The sequence below is a fragment of the Eretmochelys imbricata genome, chromosome 5, assembly GCF_965152235.1.
Source record: "Eretmochelys imbricata isolate rEreImb1 chromosome 5, rEreImb1.hap1, whole genome shotgun sequence".
Lineage (NCBI taxonomy): Eukaryota > Metazoa > Chordata > Testudines > Cheloniidae > Eretmochelys > Eretmochelys imbricata.
In genome coordinates, this window is record NC_135576.1 from 112,398,261 (window position 1) to 112,421,518 (window position 23,258).

Below are 23,258 nucleotides of genomic sequence, written 5' to 3' on the forward strand. Positions count from 1 at the left end.
ACCACCCTGAGTCACACCAGCTGAAGACTTTTCCCACAGTTTTTGTATTATGTTACCCAGAATGTTTGACCAGATAATGAAAGCCCTTTTTTGTAATTAATGTTGGGAGAACCTAAAAAGGTTGGTTTCAAATAAGAATCCAATGCTAGGATCCTTAAGCCATGGATATTTAAACCATGTCATTTGGGGCCCAATTCTTCAGTAATTCTATTCTCAGAACTCCACCTGAAGTCAGTGGGAGTTTGTGGTGTAGGAACGTGCAAGACTGATGACAGTTTTCAAGGAGAATGAATCTTAGAATAAAGAAAAAAAACCCTTGTGATATTAAAACCTTCCTGGGATTACATTATTTTATACGTAGTCATGGCTCACCAATCCAAATCTGTTTGCAATCTCCATTTTTATGTGCTCAAAAATTAAATCAAATTAACAGCTCAGCAATGCCATCAGATTGGTTACCCAGGTACATGGACAAATCAAGCATGGATTAACTATATTCAGGGAAAATAAAATCTGCAGGTAAATAAAATCAACACAGAATGAGTGGATATGAAGTCACTGCCTGGACTTTGCTGTGCAGTATGAAGGATTTAATTCAGGGTTTCTCAAACTGGGGGTCAGAACCCCTCAGGGGGTCACAAGATTATTACATGGGGGGTCACGAGCTGTCAGCCTCCACCCCAAATCCCACTTTGCCTCCAGAGTTTATAATGGTGTTAAAAGTGTTCTTAATTTATAAGAGGCTTGCTATGTGAAAGAGGTCACCAGTACAAAAGTCTGAGAACCACTGATTTAATTTGAACAAATAAAGGGCCTGATTCCATGATGCACTGAATACCCATTAATGTGAATGGGGACCGAAAGTGCTCATCATTTCACAGGCTTAGGTTCAGACAATGTTCAGCCCTTCTGTTTGTGAAGGTAGTTTCTCACTGCAGATCAGTTCACTACTGTCTTATTGGCTCTTTGTTAAACAAAAACAATATAGCACCAGATATGTGAACACTTTACTCATCTTTAAGTATTATCTTCAGAACAGTTTAGATTATGTAAATGTTTTCACATTTACACCAGTTTGTCCAAAACCAAAACGCCTATTTCTAGTCATTGTGTGAGACAAATGCTTCACTACTGTGGAGAGCTCTGACTCAATGAAACTTGTAATAAAAGGGGAAGGCAGAATTTGGGGACCCTCTGATGAGGCTCTGCATCCACTACATGATGCAGAGTTTTGTGGCATAAGGGCTCCCTGCACTCCAGCATGTGGAGGTTAAAAATACTGGAAGGTAAACCATGCACTGGGCTGGTAAATGTGCCTAGACAGCTTCACCAGCCATTCTCCCCTATTCTCTCCAGCTCCACTATAGAGCTGGTACACCCCAGGTAAAAGAGCTACTGTCTGCTGCTTCTCTGTGTACTTGGAGCAGGGAGGATTCTTTCTCTCCTCAACCCACATGGTGATCCTGAGCATGTATCCCAGCCACTTGGACTGTGCCCCTACAGGCCAAATGTTCAAATGGTTTACACACCACACTGAGCCCAGATTTTCCATATTGTCCATACATGAGGTAATTGCACACTTTTGGGCTGATTTTCCTGTCCCATTATTCAGTCTGAACGTATAACTCAGGCATTGACGCTTGAAAATGTAGCCCTCTATCTTAAATACAAAATAATTATTGTTAATCAACCATACATTAATATACTGTATACCTAAGACATTTTTGTTTCGAGTACCCTTAACTTGTATATCAAATTCAGGAAATCTTTGAGGTTAGTAATACAGATATAGATAGCAACATATGGTCACATCATCCTCTCCAAGCTCAGACACTGAAGGGATAGTAGTAGAAGAAATACTAGCCAGTATGGCAGGCAAAGGGAATTAGAACCTAAAAGAGGCACCATTCCCCTTCCCCCAAGTCCATGGAGTATGCCCCTTACTCATGAACACTATGTGGTGGAAGATCTGTGGGTTTTTGGTGGAAAACCTAACCAAAAGGAAGAGGGTGATGTCAGGTATAGTCACTCCATGCAGCATCATCTCCTGGTAAACCCACAGCATTTCCAGTGGAAGTTAATACTGCCAATGTCAGCAATAATTGTGATTCTATGACTCTTCAGAGAGCTTGTAATATGTGTAGCTGGGAGAGAGAGAACCAGTGGCAGCATAATTCTAGAACTAACTGCGCTGTCAGAAGGGAGCAGCCCTCTGGTTTCTCTAACTTCTGCCAGGGGATGATTCAACCACCTAGCCAGCCCAGGATGTGGGGAGGTATATGGGTGTCCTAGAGCCTCCCTTGCTTCAATGTTCCTCCAAATGGCACCAAGTGTGAGCTCATCAGGGTATTGAAGACTGAGCTCTGAGATTTTATTTCTTGGCCCCGGTCACATGACAAAGGCCAGGATAACAAGGGTTATATATTCCGAGTCCTGATCTATGACAGGAGCAATATCCAGTCACTCACAGGTTACCGTTACACTCCCTAACCCTATCCAGACCTGTAAATCACTCACCCAAGAAGGGAGAAGATCTAGTGTTTACTAAGGCCTCAAGGCTGTGGAAAAAAATATACCTATTTTTTTCTTTGTGACTGTGCAAAGAAAAGGGTGATTTAGCCCATATTTCAGATGTTCCTATATTTGTATTCCTACCAAACATACAGTATCCACAAAACTAACTAAAAAGGGACCACTTCTGACATCTCGATCCAAATTCTTCTCTAGAATGCATGGCCTTGACTTCAATAGGAATTGTATGTGCATATATAGTTGGTTCTCAATCTACCACATTTTGCTGTTTTGGAGAAAACTTCCAGAAATTTTGGGCCTAATTTTGCATTCCTTGTCTAGCCCAGCCTCTCACTGGAGCCAATGAGAGTTTGGGGTGTTCAAGTAGTGTGTGAGTTGACCTTTTGCTAGGATTTTCCACATTTTTATATTGTCCCAGATTATATTTGAAAAATATACTAACCATTCAGTTTAATAAATTTATATCTAGGACCCTATGTGGTAGAGACTTTGGAAATTATACACAACTCTGAAGTCCCTATGAATGCTTAACTCCCACTAAAGTCAATGGGAATTTTTATATGTGTAACCATTGCAGGATCACATTCTTTAAGAGATTTCAGGCCCAATACTTTGACCTACTGAATGCCTCCTGGGAAGTGCTAAGAAACCTCAACTTACACTGACGTCAGAGGGTGCTGAGATACATATCACTTCCCAGTATCAGGGACCTAGGGCCCAATCTTGTCATCATTCCACACACAGAACTGGCACTGAAGCCTATGGAAGTTTTGTGTGTGAAGTAAGGCCCCTGTATAGCCTAGTATTATTCGTGGTGAAAGCAGCTGCATCTAAAAAACTGTGGTTTAAATCAGCTTTAATCTTAGTAGTGATGGTTAATGTTATAGCTGACAAGCCGCATTTGCTAAACTTATTTTTATTACCAGAACTAAGAGATTTTAAATAAATATTGTTTTTAAACATGGCAGGGTTTACTGCTATTGAATCATGTAATACATTGTTAACTTTGAGGTTCCTTATTCCAGTCCTTATTTTTTTTAAGCTACAATACTTCCTAGTTTAGATGGAACTCTGTTTAAGAAATGAGATTTTCATTTTCAGTGGCTGCTCCTGAATGATTTGTATTTACATACCATCTTTTAACAGAAAAATGTCAAAGTGCTTTACAAAAGCTGTAAGAAGAAGGTACTAGTAACTGTAATACTTTGAGATCGTTGGCTCTGCACATTCACACTTGTGGAATAAGCAACTACTCATGCACAAACTTGGACTCTTCCTAAGAACTGATTGGTCAGGGTCATTAACCTCCCCTTATCCTCCCACCTGAAACAGAGTTCTCCGGGTACAAAAGTGGGAGTTTTCTTAAAGTAGATTACTCTAGGGTTAACAAAAGCTGTTGTTCTATGTATTGGAGGTTGGTGAACTGATTTGGTAGCCCACTCCACCCTAACAGAATTCAAAGACAACTTGTACTGTTTCAAGTCCATTAGACAGACCAAGTTAAAACCGGTAGAGGACCATCTCAGGTCTACTCTCAGAGTAGCGAATTTGATTTAAATTGGAGTAAGTGAAAGTGGATTGCCCAGCAAAGCTTGTAGCTGCTTTAGTGTAGAGCATGAACCACCCCAATTATGGCTCGGCAGTCAGGATTCTAAGGACTCCAGTGACTTCCTTTTTGCTGAGTAAAAAGGCTTCATTTATTATGACCCTTCATGGAACCACAGACAATACAACCCTGTTCTGAGGACCAGTTCTTGGAAGATCTCCAACCAAGAAGGCCCTCACAATCAAAAGCAAGACCCTTGATCCCAGAGACCTGAGCTCACTAAACAGGGCTCTATGCAGAAGAGCTCTCCTTTGACTCAGGCAAGACCTGGGTTTCTGATGCAATATACAGGCCCTTAATATGAAAGGATCTTCTGGGTTATCTTGCCCCTCTCTTTGATGGTGCCATGCCCTTGGCGCTGCATCTGGTCAACCTGGATGATATCCAGGACCTTGAAAATGGCAAAGTTGGGCCCTTGGCACTGGACTCAGTCAACCCTGAGGAACCAAAGTCTCTTATACCAGACATAAAACCACCCTGATGAGCAGCCTATGGAAGCAAAATGCTTCTTAGCATAGACAGGGCCAGGCCATCAGCACCAAAACAGTACAAAGGGACAAACTTGGACAAACCCAGGGATCTCAAGTCACTTACACCTGGGAGAAAGCCTTCATGGCAAGTGTTCTTTGGAGCAGACAGTGCCAGACTTTCAGCACTGGGCTCCTTTGACTAGGGTGTCTGCAACACGGAGATACCATTTCCTTTGGTTTGTTTTAAAAGGAAAAAATGAAAAACTAACCAATTAATGGGCAGTGTGATGGAGTATACACACCCCTCACCAGCCAGGAAAGGGTTAACGAGCTGCTGTGGGCTCAGCCAGCCCCAATCCAGTGTACCTGCATTAGGGGTCAGACTTGGAGAGGGGGGGCAAAAAGGGGGGAGAGTCCATTTCAGTTGGGTGCTGGGTGAGAGGGAGAGCACACCTCCAGTTCTCATTCTGTGAGAGAAGCCTGGCTAGGGTTAGGAATGGACTGCAGCCTGCCACAACCTCCCTGAGGGAAGGAAATCCTGAGCCGGGACCATTGTTCTGATTTTCTACCAGTCACTTGCCTATTGTTGCGGAGCCAGACTGTTGCAGGAGGTGCCCTCCTGAAGAGAGTGACAACCAACTAAATCCTTTGTCTTCTGCACCTGACTGGGGATGCAGCAGCAGGTTGTTGTAAGTCCAGGAGTGAAAATGGTCACAGGTGGGAAAAAATAATAATAATTTAAAAAAAAAAAACAATGAGGAAGGTGCAAGGATACCAAGTGAGCTTTGAGTTCACAGCATCTTCAACAGTCACAAGAACACAGTGGCTGTTGGGGGCCACTCCCCAATTTATACTCTCAGAACCCTAGGTGAAGCAGGAGTGTAAATGGCCCCAACAGACATTGCTTTCTAGAAGATTCTGAGCTGAGGGCAGGCATGTCCCATTATGTAGAGCAGTAGTTCTCAACCAGGGATACTCATCTAGCCTTGTCTCCAACAGTGGCCAGTAAGACCCCTCTTTTACAGCACGGGGCCATGGTTGCTGGCAGAGATAGTGATGCTTCCCCACCCCCTCCTATGATCTCAGTTCTTAAACTGCCCCTGAATTTGATTCCCCCAGAGGTCAGATGTTCAAACCCTCCAAATCAATGGTGGCCAGTACTGGATGCTCCAGTGGAAGCTCTAAGAACCCATCAGATAATCTGCCCACATCAGATTTTATCCTGACCTCTAAAAGAGATTGGTTTTCTCCCTGAAAGTTTAATATCCCTTCCAAAATGTTTGTTATATAGGAACAGATCCTTCTGTAAACTTTTGAACCTTATAGAAATTAATTTCAGGGTTGTTTTATTTTGTGAAAATTTTATAAAAATAACTTTTTTTTTTTAGTATGTTTTACCTGAGGGTCCTGAACCAAAAACCTGGTTCCAAACAATCCAGACTTTGGGAAAGTTTGCATCCAGCTCTGCTCATTGTGGTCAGCTCACATCTCCATAATGGACCAATGCAAAACTGTTAATTCAAATGCTCCCACATTTTGGATCTAGACCCAAACTTTATGGTCAGGCAGAGACTTATTTTTAGATTAGAGATGGACTAAATTCTATTCTTGGTAACACCTGTCAAATCCATCAAAATCAGTGGGGTTGCAAGAGTGTGAACAACAGAAGTTGGCCCTGAACCTCTAATAACAACACAAGGCACACCGGTGGGGCAGTGGAGAGCACGGGACATGCCGCGTGCTCTGGGCTAGACCAGCTCTTGGTTTTGCTTTCAGCAGCAGTACAGAGACACACAGCCCTGGGCGCTGTCTCTTTTGCGCTGGATCAGAGGGTGAGGGCAGAGCGAGGGCAGCGGCTTCATGGCTGCAAGTGCGCATGTTGCGATCTCTGGTCGGCGGCCTCGCGCCCAGGGAGCACAATCTCACGCTACAGTCTCTCCTTTGCCCGGCAGCTGGGGGAGGGAATTGACGCGGCTGCGTAACGCCCCGGTGGCACGTGGGCGGGGAACGTAGCTGCAGCTTGCGGGGCGGGTGGCTAAGTCAGGTAAGCGGCGCAGTGGGGTTTCCAGAATGCGGGGGGAACGGCTGCCCTCTCTCAGCCCGCTGGGCGGTGTCCGTTGGAGCGCCGGCGGCTGCGGCGTTCCTAAGGCCCGGCAGGTCAGCCGCGTAGGCCGGGGGGCCGCCAGGCTGCGCTGGGCAGGGCGGCGAGGCGCCTGGAACGGACGCATCGCCCCGCTTTCGAGCCCGTGATGCGGGCTGGGTCTGGGGCGTCCTCTGGGCTGTGCGAACGTCTGCCCTGGAAACAGAGCCCCGGAGGCGTCGCAGTGGGCGCAGAAGTGCTCGGTGTCAGGGGTACGGGGGGTAGCTGCCCCCGCCGGCGGCTCTGACTGTGGGGGGCTGGAGAAGGACAGCGCCCCACCCCCGGCCCCCCCGCTGTGGGAGCGCCTTTGTAAACATCGAGGTGCACCAGCAGCAGGGCTGTTTTCCTCCCGTTAGGATTGGGGCGAGCCCCCCCCCCCCACGCTCCGGGCGTGTGTGTGTATGTGCGGGTCTAAAAGCCTCTCGGGCTGCGGAGGGTAGAGTTTGCTGCGTGCCGTCTTCCTCCTTCAGGTGGCCGCATCCGTAGACACCACTCAAGCAAGGGGGTTGCATCCAAGTGAGTGCCCTAGCCTGAACAGTTGCCTTGAGGCCTCAAGTCCTGTTGATTTCAGTGGGAGTTGAGAGTGAGCACCCCATCTCACAGGCCTGGGTTGCAAATCCGGTTTTTGCAAACTCTCTGTCATACGAATAATGCACATTCAGCCTAACAAGTAGAAAGTATTACTACTCCCTATGACTCTAGAGTTCCCAACTCTGCCTGAAGTTGTTCCGGGAGATTTTTTCCCCCAACATGACATAATGTCATTTTCTTTAAATATCCTATTAAAAGCTCCTGGATTGCTTTCAGTAGTCACCGGGAGATCGATGCCAGTTCCAGGAGACTCCAGGCCAAACCTGGAGGGTTGACAACCCTACCTGTTCTCTAAGCCTTTCTGATGCTGTAGTCCTCTTTTCCCGCCCCACTGCCCTTTTCAGGGCAGGCTGTCAAAGTCAGGACTATTGTCAATCTAATAGCTGCTGTGAGAAACACAGTGAGCCATTAAAGACAGGTTTCAGAGTAACAGCCGTGTTAGTCTGTATTCGCAAAAAGAAAAGGAGTACTTGTGGCACCTTAGAGACTAACCAATTTGTTGCATCCGATGAAGTGAGCTGTAGTTCACGAAAGCTTATGCTCAAATAAATTGGTTAGTCTCTAAGGTGCCACAAGTACTCCTTTTCTTTGAGCCATTAAAAGCATTCTACAAATTTATAAATAAATCTGATCATTCACAATGTTTTCTGCATTTTTCCCTCTCAATTTGTATTGCTGTGGACATGGGACCTCTTTGTTTTTTGAAAAATTCACTTGTTCCTTTACTTATTCTCCATCCTACTCTTGTATTTGTGATATAGTCATTTCCATAGCAATTCTGACATAGAATTGTAATTGTGACTTGGAGTGAGGAGTGGGTGGTAGGAGCAGATAAACTTTTAACCTCTGTATTCTAAGAGTATGTCTACACTACCCACATTACAGTGCAACCGCGGCAGTGTAGACACGCTTTATCGCCGGGGGAGAGCTTTCCTGGTGATTTAAAAAAAACCCCCAACACCCTGAACAAGGGGTGGTAGCTTTATCGCTCCGGTGATAAAGCACTGTCTAGACTGGCGCTTTTCAGTGCTAAAACTTTTGTCACTGAGGGGTGTGTTTTTTCACACCCCTGAACGACAGAAGTTTTAGTAAAAAGAAAAGGAGTCCTTGTGGCACCTTAGAGACTAACCAATTTATTTGAGCATGAGCTTTCGTGAGCTACAGCTCACTTCATCAGATGCATACCGTGGAAACTGCAGCAGACTTCTGCTGCAGTTTCCACGGTATGCATCTGATGAAGTGAGCTGTAGCTCACGAAAGCTCATGCTCAAATAAATTGGTTAGTCTCTAAGGTGCCACAAGGACTCCTTTTCGCGAATACAGACTAACACGGCTGTTACTCTGAAAGAAGTTTTAGTGCTGGAAGTGGCAGTGTAGACACAGCCTAAGAAGTCAACCTGTTAAATGCTCTCAATAATGGGTCCCATTCAGCTGGAGTTGAAAATGCCTTAACTGAAGTGTAGACAGGATAAAAAAATATGTTCAGCACTGTGTGTGAAAGAAACCATAACTGAGACTTATAGTTGGATCCTCCACTGTGATCTGGCTGCTTTGTGCTCCTCTGCTGGTAAACCAGTTTAAACTAGCTACCTGGGGATTTCCCTAGTATAAGAATTCATCCCTGTCATAGAACTAGCATAGTGTCTCTACGCTCCTCACACCCACAGGCCCTTTAGCATAGGGAGTCTTCATACCGAAGAGGGATGTGGCTGGAACACACTTGCATTTTTGGGGAATTCCCACTTGCAATATTTTTTTAAAGCACTAATTTTTTTTAAAGCCTTAAACAGATGGGCACAATTTTGTACAGCCCTTGGCCACCCCTAGGATTGGGGATCAGTAAGAATGCTCTAAAGCCACCTTTGTGCTCCGCACTCTCCCCGCCCCCACCAGCTGGCCAAGTGTTTCCCTAGCATGTCTAAGGGTTGGATTTTTGGAGTGTGATAGTGTGACTGACACTAGTTCAGCTGTGAGGTATGGCCCTATACCAGGGTAATCAATTATTTTTTGTCAAGGTCCAGATTTCTTGGACAAGATACAGTCAAGGTCCAAACTCCAGAGAAAATAATACAGAAATAATAACAATAATGATAATAAGTAAAAAAATAAAGATTTCGTGGTCCATTCAAAAGCATCTGATGGTCTGGATTGGGCCCGTGGTCCGCTTAATGACCACCCCTTCCCTATACTGTTAATGGCTAATGGAATGCTGCTTTAGCTCAACAAAGCATGATTCACTTTTTAACTGTGTAAAATGATTTTATTCTGCCTATATTGGTAATTAAAGGGATATTGTAAATTTACGAATCTTATTTATAACAAGAATAGGTTCACTTTTTCAAGAATCACCTGAGATCACTATAACTGCAAAGGATTAGGAAAGAGTCGTTTCTCTAATTTTTCTATTATGTTTATTTTGTGCATTTGATAACATGTAGTGTGTACAGTCATTTCCCCTAGTTTTCTTCGTGTGTGTGTGTTTTGGGGGGGATGAGATGTGGTCTTGCTCACAGGAACAGAAGATAAAATCACATTTTCCCATTTTTGAAATTTTTTCTAGGATCACAAATAGGCTGGAAGAACTCAAGTGCCTATGTAGTATCCAAAACTACTTTAAACTAATTCATTTTTAGATTGACTACTTTTCAGGTTGATGGTTTTGTCACTGACTCAGTGGAACAAATCATTGTCATTATTGTAGAGTAGACCTATAACTTCTTTGGAAGTAGGGTGACCAGATGTCCCGATTTTATAGGGACAATCACGATATAGGGGTTTTTGTCTTTTATAGGCCCCTATTATCCCCCCATCCTGATTTTTCACACTTGCTGTCTGGTCACTCTATTTGGAAGTCAAATTGGACTTCCTGTTGCTTAAAGAATGCAGGACTGAACCTTTAAGAAACAAATACCTTGATTCTGATTTCATTCAAATGCTCCCAGTAAGTAGAAAGCAGTATGAGGAGGAGTATAGGAACTACTATTGGAATGATCCAAATAGAATGTTTTCTGTGATGTCATTTAGTCTGGTTTAACTTACATACTGTGGTGGTTTTTTTACTTATTTTTCTGCAGACTGTCACAATACAAGTCCTAGGTCTGGATGGCAGAACTGTCCTTTCTGTTAGAATTGACCTAGTCTTGGCCATCCCTCACAGCTTTACCAATTTGTTGATGTATTGTGTATCAGGATACTTCTTATGCAAGTTGGCGTTGTTAGGAAAAACAAATAGAGGAGTCTTTCCTATAGCTTGTGTTCTTTATTTATCCTTTGCTCTTGTGGGTTTTCTTTTTATTCTGCTCTTTAGCTGCTTGATGTGTGTAAAGTGCCTCTTCACCAATCAGACTAGGAAAAATCTTATTGTCCAGTAGCTGAGGACAAACAAAAACCCAGTCAGGACAATTGAAATTTAATTACTTACTGCTAACAAGGCAGGCTGCTGACCTACCACTTAGGAGGCTTGAGGGTGTATTTAGTGCCCCATGTGTCCAAACTGAGACAAACAATTTTGGGTCTAAATTTCTTTCCCTGCTTTTATTTAGTAAATGAATGTCAATTATTTAAAATTACCTAGTATTATAATAGTATTGGGAAGGGGAATAATTGTCTTCCTGTGAAAAATATGATGGCACTTTTGCTTCTATTTTCTGGAAGAAAAGCATGGGGGGAAAATAACTTCCAGCTCAGTCTGAATTTTTATTGGGAGTGAAAAGAAAAGGAGTACTTGTGGCACCTTAGAGACTAACCAATTTATTTGAGCATAAGCTTTCGTGAGCTACAGCTCACTTCATCGGATGCATACTGTGGAAACTGCAGAAGACATTATATACACAGAGACCATGAAACAATACCTCCTCCCACCCCACTCTCCTGCTGGTAATAGCTTATCTAAAGTGATCACTCTCCTTACAATAAGAAAAGGAGTACTTGTGGCACCTTAGAGACTAACCAATTTATTTGAGCATGAGCTTTCGTGAGCTACAGCTCACTTCATCGGATGCATACCATGGAAACTGCAGAAGACATTATATACACACAGACACCATGAAACAATACCTCCTCCCGCCCCACTGTCCTGCTGGTAATAGCTTATCTAAAGTGATCATCAAGTTGGGCCATTTCCAGCACAAATCCAGGTTTTCTCACCCTCCACCCCCTTCCCCCCACAAACTCACTCTCCTGCTGGTAATAGCCCATCCAAAGTGACCACTCTCTATCATACACATTGTGAAACCAAGGTGGGCCATTTCCTGCACAAATCCAGGTTTTCTCACCCTCCGCCCCCCCCCCAACTCACTCTCCTGCTGGTAATTAATTACCAGTGAGTTTGTGTGGGGGGGGGGGGGGGCGGAGGGTGAGAAAACCTGGATTTGTGCTGGAAATGGCCCAACTTGATTATCATACACATTGTAAGGAGAGTGATCACTTTAGATAAGCTATTACCAGCAGGAGAGTGGGTTGAGAGGGGGTATTGTTTCATGGTCTCTGTGTATATAATGTCTTCTGTAGTTTCCACAGTATGCATCCGATGAAGTGAGCTGTAGCTCACGAAAGCTTATGCTCAAATAAATTGGTTAGTCTCTAAGGTGCCACAAGTACTCCTTTTCTTTTTGCGAATACAGACTAACACGGCTGTTACTCTGAAACCTACTGGGAGTGAGGTGGATTTGTTTTAAAGGACTACTGCTCTATTTTCTTTGGCATTTTATAAAATATTACCTATGCAAGAGTTCAGCATCTGATGTGGTGGGATAGTAAATTACATAGCATTCATGGCATTTTAAAGATTGAAACAACTTGATCATTTCTTATTTGTTTGAGGCCAAATCCTCCCCCCAGTGCACAGTCTGAGAACCTGGAATGTGTGTTAGGGCAGAGGTTCTTGAACTGTGTTTCATAGTGGTTTGCAAAGCACTTGTTGGTTCATAGAAACCTGACGGCTCACATGGTGCTGGCTCTCTAGCTGTGTTCTAATGTGGAAACAAGGAAAAATATATTAAATACTTTTCTAATGTTACTTGTCCATATAAGCAATTGCTATAGTTGCCATGTGGCTGTTACATTATTGGGAAAGGGGGAGGAAGTGCTCCATATGCTCCAAAAGGGGAGGGGTGTTAGTCTATGAGTCAATCTTTCTGTGGAATAAGGTACATGCTATGAAAATGCTGATGAATCCCTGTGCTAAAGTGATGTGTGAGTGGGAGGAAATTCTTTCCCTAGGCCATGCAGTGGCAGTGCAACTGTTCTGTAGCTTGAGAGTTGCCATCACGCCCTGGCTGCAGTATGCCCTCTTGACTAGCAGGTGAGTATGCAAAATAACTCTGATGCACATAGTTGCTGCTTAACCACAAAGTACCTTGGGGTTCCCAGGTGGAATAAGGGACAACATTGGCTTTGGCATCATAGAATGAGGCAGTGTTTGGGACAGTACAGTGTATTTTAGTGGCTGCATTTTTAAAATTATGTCAACAAATGTCTTTGAATTAAGTATTAAACTAAGGTTGTTTTGTAAACTGAAGTAGAAACACAACAAACATTAGTTCTTTTGACTTCTTTCTGATTGGCTCAGTTTTGACTCAACAGGTGCAATTTTCATGAAGTCAGTGCAGTTGGATAAGAAAATGACTGAAATGAAAACATACTTGAACTCAGCCTTGTGAATGGTAGCACGATTTCTTTTTCTCTTTTTTGCACGCTAAGGGAAGGGACTTACAAGGACACTGTATATTTTTTCATGTTCATTGGCCCCTTGAGGTCAATGGTTTAGTTTGAATGACTGCAGTATTGGTAGATGACTTATTTTTAAGCAAAAAGCGCATAATAATGTTAGTGATCTATACGCAGAAGGAAAGTATGGGTGTATTGTATAAATTCCAGTATGAGGTCACCTACCTTTAGCAGTTAAACTGCTAGAAGCTCTGCTTCTGTTCCTAGACTTTGCCTTCACTCTACATCCTTCTGTCTCATGTTGCATAGGCCCCAGAGAGGTCCATCAAATGATTGTCACAATGTTTCCACCATATGTGGCATTATCTGTACATGGGAAGACCAGAAATGGAATAAATTAACATACTGAAAGTCAGGATGTGAATGGGTTGGCTGCATGATTGGAGGTTTGCCTGCATAAGGCTGTGCTTAGGCTCTCCTTTTAATGGGCCTTAACTTCAGTGACTGTTGTCTGAAACCTCTTCCACTCAACCTTCCCATGAGAGTAAAAGTTTAATAGAACTTCAGTAATGCTGTCTATAATACGTATTTAAACCAGTGTTAGGCCTGTAAATGTAAATAATGCTCCAGTCAGTTTAGTGTTCTGGGGATTAATAGTCTTCGTTCTGATGCACTTTGCATGGATGGGCAAATGTGAAAACATACTGCTGTGTGTTTGGAGAATATGAAGCTTTCCTCAAAACTGAATAGCCGTACATACGTGGCTAAGGGGAAGATAGTCAAAGCACAAATGGGACTTGAGCATATATCTAGATGCCCTTTGTGCCTTTGAAAAATCTCTCTTTGAGAATTTCTGACTGGAATATTTTATTTTACTTTTTCTATTTATAATACTATATTTAAGCTTTGCCAAAAAATGTTTCATCCTTACTATCAGATATTTCTATTTCTGGTATTTTTTTTAAGAGAAGAGCTCTTTTGCGCCTCTTTAAGTGCTTTACTGAATTGGAAGGGACTTAAAGCGAAGCATGTGTTTATGTGCTTTGCTGAAATGAGATCTACATAGATGGCACTCATCTTTTCAAGTTATTACTGAACAGACGCTCTTAGCATCTTGCATAGGGGACTCTATTTCAGATGGGTTATAAGTCAGATTGACCATTTCTACTTTTTGAAAATTTTTTGCAAGTTTAGGAGTGACAGATTGCTTTCATAACCAAATTCCAGGTGGAGAAGATAAATGCATATTTAGGAGACCAAAATGTAGTTTCTATCAGATATGAGATTGTTCCAATTCATCTGCACGATGAGTAGTTTTACTACGTGGTATTACACTGATCCTGCTTTCTGTCTCAGAGGAGGTTGCCTTTCAGTTGTAGGGAGTTGATTGCTGTATTTGTGCAACGCAAGGTATCATTGAAATTTAAGGTAGTATTATACTGTAATCTGGGTGCAGCTGCAGCAAAGTTTCTTTGATCTAGTTCAGTGGTGGGCAAACTGTGGCTCCTGGGGCACACATGAGCCATCAGGGTAATCTGCTGGCAGGCCGCGAGACAGTTTGTTTACATTAGCACAGCCGCCCGCAGCTCTCAGTGGCCGCGGTTTGCCATTCCTGGACAACGGGAGCTGCGGGAAGCAGCGCGGGCCGCAGGGACATGCTGGCCGCCACTTCCCGCAGCTCCCATTGACTGGGAAAGGCGAACCACGGCCATTGGGAGCTGTAGGCGGCCATGCCAATGTAAACAAACTGTCTCGCGGCCCGCCAGCAGATTACCCTGTTTGTTTACATTGGCACGGCTGCTCGCAGCTCCCAGTGGCCGTGGTTCGCCATTCCCAGTCAATGGGAGCTGCGGGAAGTGGCGGCCAGCATGTCCCTGCGGCCCGCGCTGCTTCCCGCAGCTCCCGTTGTCCAGGAATGGCAAACCGCGGCCACTGAGAGGTTATTCACCACTGATCTAGTGGCTTGCTAGAACGAACTTCAAAACTGAATTAATGGAAGTATCTGTCCGTAACTGGAAAGAATGTTGCTTTCTACTTCATTCTAGTGTGGCGTTCAATTATCCCCTTGCATCGCTATTTGTATTCTGATAGTGCCCAGAATGTGCAAAGCACTGTTTACAGACACACATGAATAAGGAATCTGGGTCTCAGTGAGTTTATATTCAGGTCTAATTCCCTGATTCTGAAAAGCACTTAAGTGCATGCTTACATTTCACCTTTACTGCTGTAAAAGTTAATGCAGAGTGCATGAGGGGGAAATATTGCTGCCCTTGTTCTCATGACTCCCATTGAAGATGATGGATGAGCAATTTGACCTAAAATGTATAAATACTTGCCTAGTTCATACGTTGTACATTTAATGTCACTGATAGATTCACAAAATACTTACTACAGCGGAAGACATACTACGTTGGAGGGTTATTGTAGAAAAGGCAATAGTTGCTTACATCAAATAATAGACTTCTGGTTTATCTATAAACTGGGACATCTGATTCCAGTTGTGTGTAGAAGATTCAACACTTTTAATGATCCTGTATTGTTACTTCTTTTTAACGTGAATAATAAAAAGTAGCTCACTGACAAGTTGTAGTCAGAAATGAATCTGTCTGCAAGACTAGTTCCTCTGTTGATCTGCCGTATGAATGAATATCTGCTTTGTGCAATAAAATAAAATGTATTTTTATACAATAGGGATTTAATACTGGAAACGCTGATCTGAATAGTCCTTACTCTCACAATAGTTCCATTGACGTTAATGAATTACTCTTGTGAGTAAGTTTGTAGAAATGTAACTCTCAAATACTGGGGAGACATGACCCTGATTTAGCTAACAGGGGTTTGGGTTAATTGAGGTTGTAACAATCATCCTGTGATTGGTGGATGTGATTCTCCTTCTATTGTGAGTTGTACCATAAGACATAACAGGCGCCAGGGCCTGATTCTGCTCCAGTCAAAATCCGTAGAGAAATTCTCATAGATTTCAGTAGAGGCAGGAATGGGCCATCCATGTGTCGTGAAGCACAGATCTGAAACATGTGCATATATATATTTTTTGTATGAGTGCTTTTGCACATATAGAATTATTTTTTAAAATTTCAGTGCACACTAGATTTTTTTTTTAATCTGTTCCTGTGTTACAAAGGACATATTATTAAACTGGATCAAACTTATTGCTTGATATTTATACTGTTCACACTTCATTTTGAATGGTGAGCCAAGGCAAGTCAGATTCTAATTATTTTCAAGTTCTGGTTCTTGTGCACTGGCACAATGTTGCTATTGTGTTTGGGAGCTCAACCTGGCTTGGTCCATTCGAAAAACAAATCAAAATTATTTTTTAAGATATAAACAATTTCTTAAGAATATTTTATACATTTGTAAAACAAAATCTAAATGTGTCTGTCTTAGGTGAGAAATTATTTGAATTGTTTTTTCTTTTTAAATGTAAAAGGATGCTGTGAATAAATAGCCTATAGTTGGAGGATTCAGAAAACAAATGTTCAAATAGCCATAAGTAACTATTCAATTTGGTTCATTCTGAGATGTCCCTTTTTGAAATCAACAGTGCATGGATTGATGATCCTGCAGCCAAACTTGTTATTTAAAGAAACGTTTGACCTTACGTTATACTGTTGGGGCACTACATCTTGACTTTAGTAAAGTTTTTGATATTGTCTCGCATGACCTTCTCATAAACAAACTAGGGAAATGCAACCTAGATGGAGCTACTGAAAGGTGGGTGCAAAATTGATTGGAAAACCATTCCCAGAGAGTAGTTATCAGTGGTTCACAGTCATATTGGAAGGGCATAAGAGTGGGGTCCTGCAGGGGTCAGTTCTGGGTCCGGTTCTGTTCAATATGTTCATCAGTGATTCAGATAATGGTATGGAGAATACACTTATAAAGTTTGCGGACGATACCAAGCTGGGAGGGGTTGCAAGTGCTTTAGAGGATAGGATTAAAATTCAAAATGATCTGGACAAACTAGAGAACTGGTCTGAAGTAAATAGGATGAAATTCAATAAGGACAAATGCAAAGTACTCCACTTAGGAAAGAACAATCAGTTCCACACATACAAAATGGAAAATGACTGGCTAGGAAGGAGTACTGCGGAAAGGGATCTGGGTGTCATAGTGGACCACATGCTAAATATGAGTCAACAGTGTCACACTGTTGCGCAAAAAAAAAAAAAAAAAAGCGAACATCTTTGGGATGTATTAGCAGGACTGTTGTAAGCAAGACATGAGAAGTAATTCTTCCGCTTTACTCTGTGCTGATTAGCCCTCAACTGGAGTATTGTGTCCAGTTCTGGGCTCCACATTTCAGGAAATATGTGGACAAATTGGAGAAAGTCCAGAGAAGAGCAACAAAAATGATTAAAGGTCTAGAAAACATGACCTATGAGGGAAGATTGAAAAAATTGCATTTGTTTAGTCTGGAAAAGAGAAGACAGAAGCTAGGTCTACACTAGAAACTTCAAAGTGCTCCCATGGCAGCACTTTGAAGTGTGAGTGTGGTCACGTGTGAGCACTGGGAGAGAGGTCTCCCAGTGCTCCTGGTAATCCACCTCCACGAGGGGAATAGCTCCAAGCTCTGGAAGTGCGGCTCCCAGCACTCAGAGTCTGTCCACACTAGTGCTTTAAAGCGTTCAAACTTGCTGCGCTCAGGGGGGTGATTTTTCACAAGTTTGGTGTAACTGTTACCTTCAAAGTATGCAGTGACTGTACGGGGCAGTGTAGACAAGGCCTCATTTTGTTATTTCTGTATCTGCAGCTCGGCAGTGATTATAGTGCTGCATTCTTCTGTTGATTTTTCTAGTGTGCCCCTCCTTTCAGTTACTTTCCCTGCTTGGGGTCCTAAGATCACCAATGGGTTTTATACTCACATTTTGGAAAAAGAATACATTTTTTGGCAGTGTAGGATACTAGATCTCCACCCTTCACATGGGGTATTGTGAAGAAGAATACATTAAAAATTGTGAGGTACAGATACTACAGTAGTGGGAGCCATATAAGTATCTTCGACAGAAATTCACTTCACAGGCATGGCCTGATTCTGAGAGTTGCTGAGCAGCTACACTTCTCATTGCAAGAGTGGTAAGTGCTCAGCACTTCTCAGGGTCAGGACCTTTGGGGCTTTGCAACATGCAGATGCTTTTGATGATGACACATCAAGGATTAGTCTGCAGGTAACTACATTGTAGTTCATCCAGGGGATAGAGACCTGGGACATCTTGCCTCAGTTACTCACTCTATCCATTCATGTGACCTTGGGATAGTTACTTAACCTTGTGCTGCTTCTTACCTCGTGTCAAATGAATAGAATCCGATCAAGTTGATGGTCCATTTTGGTCAATTTCACGGTCATAGGCTTTTAAAAATCCTCAATCTCATGGTTTGAGATATTTACATGTGAAATTTCACAGTGTTATAACTATGGGGGTCCCAGCCTAAAAGAGGATTGAGCGGGGTGGTGGTGTTGCAAGGCTATTGTAGAAGGGTTGTGGTATTACCACTCTTATTTCTGCACTGCTGCTGATGGAAGTACTGTCTTCAGAGTTGGGCAACCGGAGAGCAGAAGGCAGTGCAGATATGAGGGTTTCATGGTATGGGGGGGTCATTACTTTTTGGGAAGGCGGGACTGGCCTCATGGGGGGCAATGGCAAGGGTGCCGGAACCTTTGTAGAAGTGGGGGGCCACCAGTGCCAGAACTGGGGAGACTGGGAGCCATGCCCCCCTCTTTTTAACATGGACAGCAGTTTGGGAGCCAGGGGGCGGCATTGTCCCCCCCCCAAACTGCAAGCCTTGGGCAGCTGTGGAGCGGTGCCAGCTGGGGCTGCGCTTTGCAGTGGAGGAGCTGATAACAGTGCCCCCCCACAGCGGTGGTATCCCTAGCTTCTGTTTGCCAGAAGCTAGGAATGAGTGACAGGGGATGGATCACTTTGTGATTACCTGTTCATTCCCTCTGGGGCACCTGGCATTGGCTACTGTCGGAAGACAGGATACTGGGCTAGATGGACCTTTGGTCTGACCTAGTAGGCCGTTCTTATGACCCCTCCTCCCGTGGCTGGGGAATGATGGGGCAGGAAACGTGGCGGGGTTGTGGAGCTGCCTGCAGCTGTGGGAGGTTCCCAGAGGTTGGTTTGAATTAGCCCCATGAGTGGCCCCTGCAGGGGAAGAGGAAATCACATCCCTCCCCAGCCATGCCAGGACTAGCAGCTGGAGTCTGGTGCATGGTAGAAGCCGTGGCTGGGGCGCCCTAGCCCTGCCCCTCCCCAGCAGATTTCACAGGGGAGACCATTTTTCGCGGGCTCTGATGCATTTTTCACGGTCATGAATTTGGTAGGGCCCTACAAGTAAACCTACTTATGGTCGATGCTTGTAATCCTAAGTGATCCTTAGATCTTGCTGTCTAAGTGCAATGTAATACATCTTTAGTACTGTTTATTCCTCGTGTGTAATATGCCTTCTTTCCTAGTCCTAAACAGCATATTTTTAATCTGTGTTGCAGAACCTAAATTAATATCATGTGAAAGAACCAGAAATGTCAGACGATATCAAGAAGCGGCTGGAATTTCCTAACACGCTTATTCAGTCACAGGTAATTAACTTTTTAATACTAACCTGGTGAATTGTCACATTCAGAACTTTTCATTTTATACACATACCTTTCCACAAAGCCTTCTGCACCCCTGCAGTAAAGAGACAAAAAGAACATTTTCCCCCTCTGCCATTATAGCTGTAAAATCAAAGCCAGCAGAGCTTTCTCATATAATAAACATTGGCTAATCAGCCTGACTGCACAATCCAAACATCAAACCCATTCACCCACCGCTGCAAAGAGCTCTCATCTTACTTTGCAGAATAGATCAACTGAATATGACAGGAACTCTCCAAGTCTGCAAACTCTAAATGAGGCCGGATGGCATTAACCACCCAACTGCCTTGACAGAGTTTGACCCTTGTGGATGCCTTGTAGCTCTGGAAGTCCTTGGGAATATTTAAGCTACCACCTACTAAAAACAGATCCTTGCTACACACACCTGGCAAGATGGAGCCAGTAGAGAGCAGCTGCACCCATCAGAGAATGGCTGAGGGTGCTGACTGTTGAAAGTTACATTCTGATTGGCTGGCTAAGCCTCTCTTATGATGTCACAGCCATAAACCAACTCACAGCGATAGAGTTGGAATCTCATCACACAAATAAAAATGTATCCCTATGCCCATTATTTTTAATGGGTCAGAGAAGAATAATAGAATATGGATAAAAATATGTCGTCTCTACACCTATGATTATTTTTCAGTCATTAAAAAAAAAAAAGAATATATCCATACTGTATTTAGCTGCACAGACCATTAAACCTATAACCAGCTTCCACCTTTCCCTTTGCTTTTCTCTTCTTCCTGCTGCTCTGCCTTAAAAATTGAAATGCCATGCAAAACTCATAATTTTTGTGGCAACCTTCTTCCTCAACAGGACAGGTCACTGTGAATGCAGTCTGTATAACTTGGAGCCTTTGCATTGCTTCCACATTTAGCCCCAGGTACACTGATTTACTAGTAAATCCTGTCTGTCGAAGATGTATGTAGAGCAGTGTGGCTAGATCCTTGTGTTGTGGGAATGGGTGGAGTTTCCAAAAAAGCTGGAGGTAGAAGGAAAGTATTTTTCATCACTGATGAAACCAGATCACTGAGACCGAATGAGAAGTCAAACAGGACCCTGACGCTTTGAACCACTTGATAAACCAGTATCAGATTCCTTCAGTGGAAAAGGACAGTATCCTGGCTAGTTCTTTGTAGCATGTACTCCTTTGAAACAGTGAGATTTGGCATTCTCTCCTGCTATCCATTGCCGTGGGTGGTTATCTTTTAAGGTCACTAATTTTGTGTTTGTGCTTTGATTACTCCACTAGCTCCCACTTTGCGCCCCTCCTCCCCCCCAGAAATCTGCACTCTGGGACAATGTGGCTTACAAAGCTCAGGATAAAGATGTGAGGGCAATGTTCTTGGTCAAGGCGGTTTGCCTGTGAAATGATGTCCCAGAGGAGTCTAGGTTGATCCCAGAGTATTACCACCTTTATTGTACACTGCAAAGCCCTCTATTGATGAAGCTTTCCCACCCTAACCAGAGTGTCTGTAAGGATGGGGTTGTGAATGTATATCTGAAGAACAGCTGCTTATAATCAGGAAAGAGATGAACAGAAGGCTCACTGAAGTCCACCAGGACAGTGTCATGCAGATCTAAGCAGTTAACTAGTATGGGGCTCTCCATAGAACATCTTAGATATCTGACTTTTTGCCATTCTCTCTCTTGGTTTACATAATAACTAGACACACAGATAATAACCCATCTATTTTTTTCTTTTTTTGTTAAAACATGTTAAAATACTTAAAACAGTGAATTGAATAACCTCCTCCTTGTAATGTTGGACAGAGTGAACTGGTTATAATTTGCGGTTGTGTTTTCTGGAAATGTGAACTGTTAACTAGAAGTATTATTGCTGGTTTACATTTATAAAATCATGGCATGCTATCAACTAGTGTCTGAAGGAAGATGTAATTAAACTATAAAAGGAGGAAGAGGGAGCTTGGAAATGTTTAAAACAATCTGCATTCCTGTTCCTTCATCATTTCTTTACACACTAATGAAATAGATGTGCTATTTTTTCTTTTAGTTGGCATCCCAGTTTTTCCTCTCAGACACTAATGATCTGCCCTAGCCAGTGATAAATAAATTCGGCTGTTCTTTTGGATACAGTAATACTCCTAAGCATCTTTATATTTTTATTGTGAAAGGATCTCTCACAAAGGCTTTCTGTTTCGAGACAGCAACACAAATGAAACAAGAAAGAGCAAAGAATTAGATATGAGCCAAAACTGTGGCTCCAAACACCTGTACATGTGCAGTTGTTTAAAATCTGAGCTGGAATTGAGAATTTCAAGCAGTCTAGGGGACTTCGACACATCTTCCATTAAATTAAAATCTCAGCCCTCTTTCTAAATTTTACTAATGAACCTTATTATTGTAATGGATATAAACAAAATGCCAGATCTGAATAATCCCTGAACTTCGGAGGTTTTTGAAATTCAGATATGAATTTGTTTCATGAGCCCATCTCTACAAAAGATACAACTTAAGTTGAATACAAGGGTTAAAGGTAACTAAGCATACTTGGCATTAACTACTCTGTGCAGTGTGGCTTTTAGAAGCAGTGGGCCTCATTTAGGGCTGGAAGTCAGGAGGCTATGGTCCTGTTCTCAGCTCTGCCACTAATTTGCTGTGTGACTTTGAGCAAGTCACTTAATTGCCCCTTGCCTCAGTTTCCTCACCTGTCTGGGTGGGGGTGTATAATGGTGTGTCTGTAAAACACTTCGAGATCTGTGGACAAACAGAGCTGTATACGTGTCTGTTGTTAGAGCTGATGTTCTAAAGTATCAACAACTTCTGCTTAGGCCTGATTAGGGTTTAGGTCTTAAACATGCAAGTTGTTCCATGTGGACGGACCCTCATGTCTATGCAGAACTCTACTGAGGTTAGTTTCTGATAGGATAATAGTACAAGGTGATATCGCTGGAGTTTGGTGGTTCTATGATATATTTCAACTTCTCTAACAAATTGTTGTTTGGCATCTCTTTTTATCCAGATGTTGCATTAACAAGTTCTTCGGCTGTCCTAGCAGTGCAGCTGCAGCTTTGATCTTGGTCTCCTTTCTAAACAATAGTGCAGAGTGCTTCTTTCGTTGCATATTTTAATTACTTCTGTCTTTTGTAGGCGGTGGGACATCTTATTGCTGCAGTGCTAAAAGAAAATGTTTTAGTCGACAAGATCAGTCAGTCTACTAACCAGGTCTGTATTTGTTTTCAGCTTCTCTCCTACATCAGATTCTAAGCTTCTTCTGTGGTCTCCCATATTCTCTGGTTCATGTTTAATAAAGTTGCAAATACTGTGTTATGTTTCAGAGCATACAGCTGGAGATAGTAAATCTCTGTGATCTGAAGGGTAACTTTTTTTTCCATTTTGAGACCCAGTGGCTAATAGTAACTGACAATAGAGTGATAATGTTTAATTGGCTGCTAGACTCAGGCTGATGACAGTTTTGTATTCTAAAATTTGCGTCACTGCAGACAAGAATTTCATTGATGCTAATGAACTGTTTGTATATTAAAATCTTGCAAGTTAGACCTCAGAGTTAAAATTGCAGGACATATTTAATTTCAAATCTCTGTAGCTAAATGTGTCCTTTTGTATTAG

General features: G+C 42.8%; 1 protein-coding gene across 3 annotated transcripts in view; it reads left to right on the forward strand.

The window, feature by feature from the left end:
- The first annotated feature begins 6,526 nt into the window (after positions 1–6,526).
- FOCAD (focadhesin) overlaps positions 6,527–23,258 on the forward strand; it is a 198,753-nt gene continuing 182,021 nt past the window's right edge. For all 3 annotated transcript variants that reach the window (XM_077817702.1, XM_077817703.1, XM_077817705.1), the window contains exons 1-3: positions 6,527–6,652; positions 19,518–19,607; positions 22,779–22,853. In XM_077817702.1, coding sequence (XP_077673828.1) covers positions 19,551–19,607; positions 22,779–22,853 — 132 coding nt within the window. In that variant the 5' untranslated portion in view covers positions 6,527–6,652; positions 19,518–19,550. The remainder of the gene's footprint in view (positions 6,653–19,517; positions 19,608–22,778; positions 22,854–23,258) is intronic.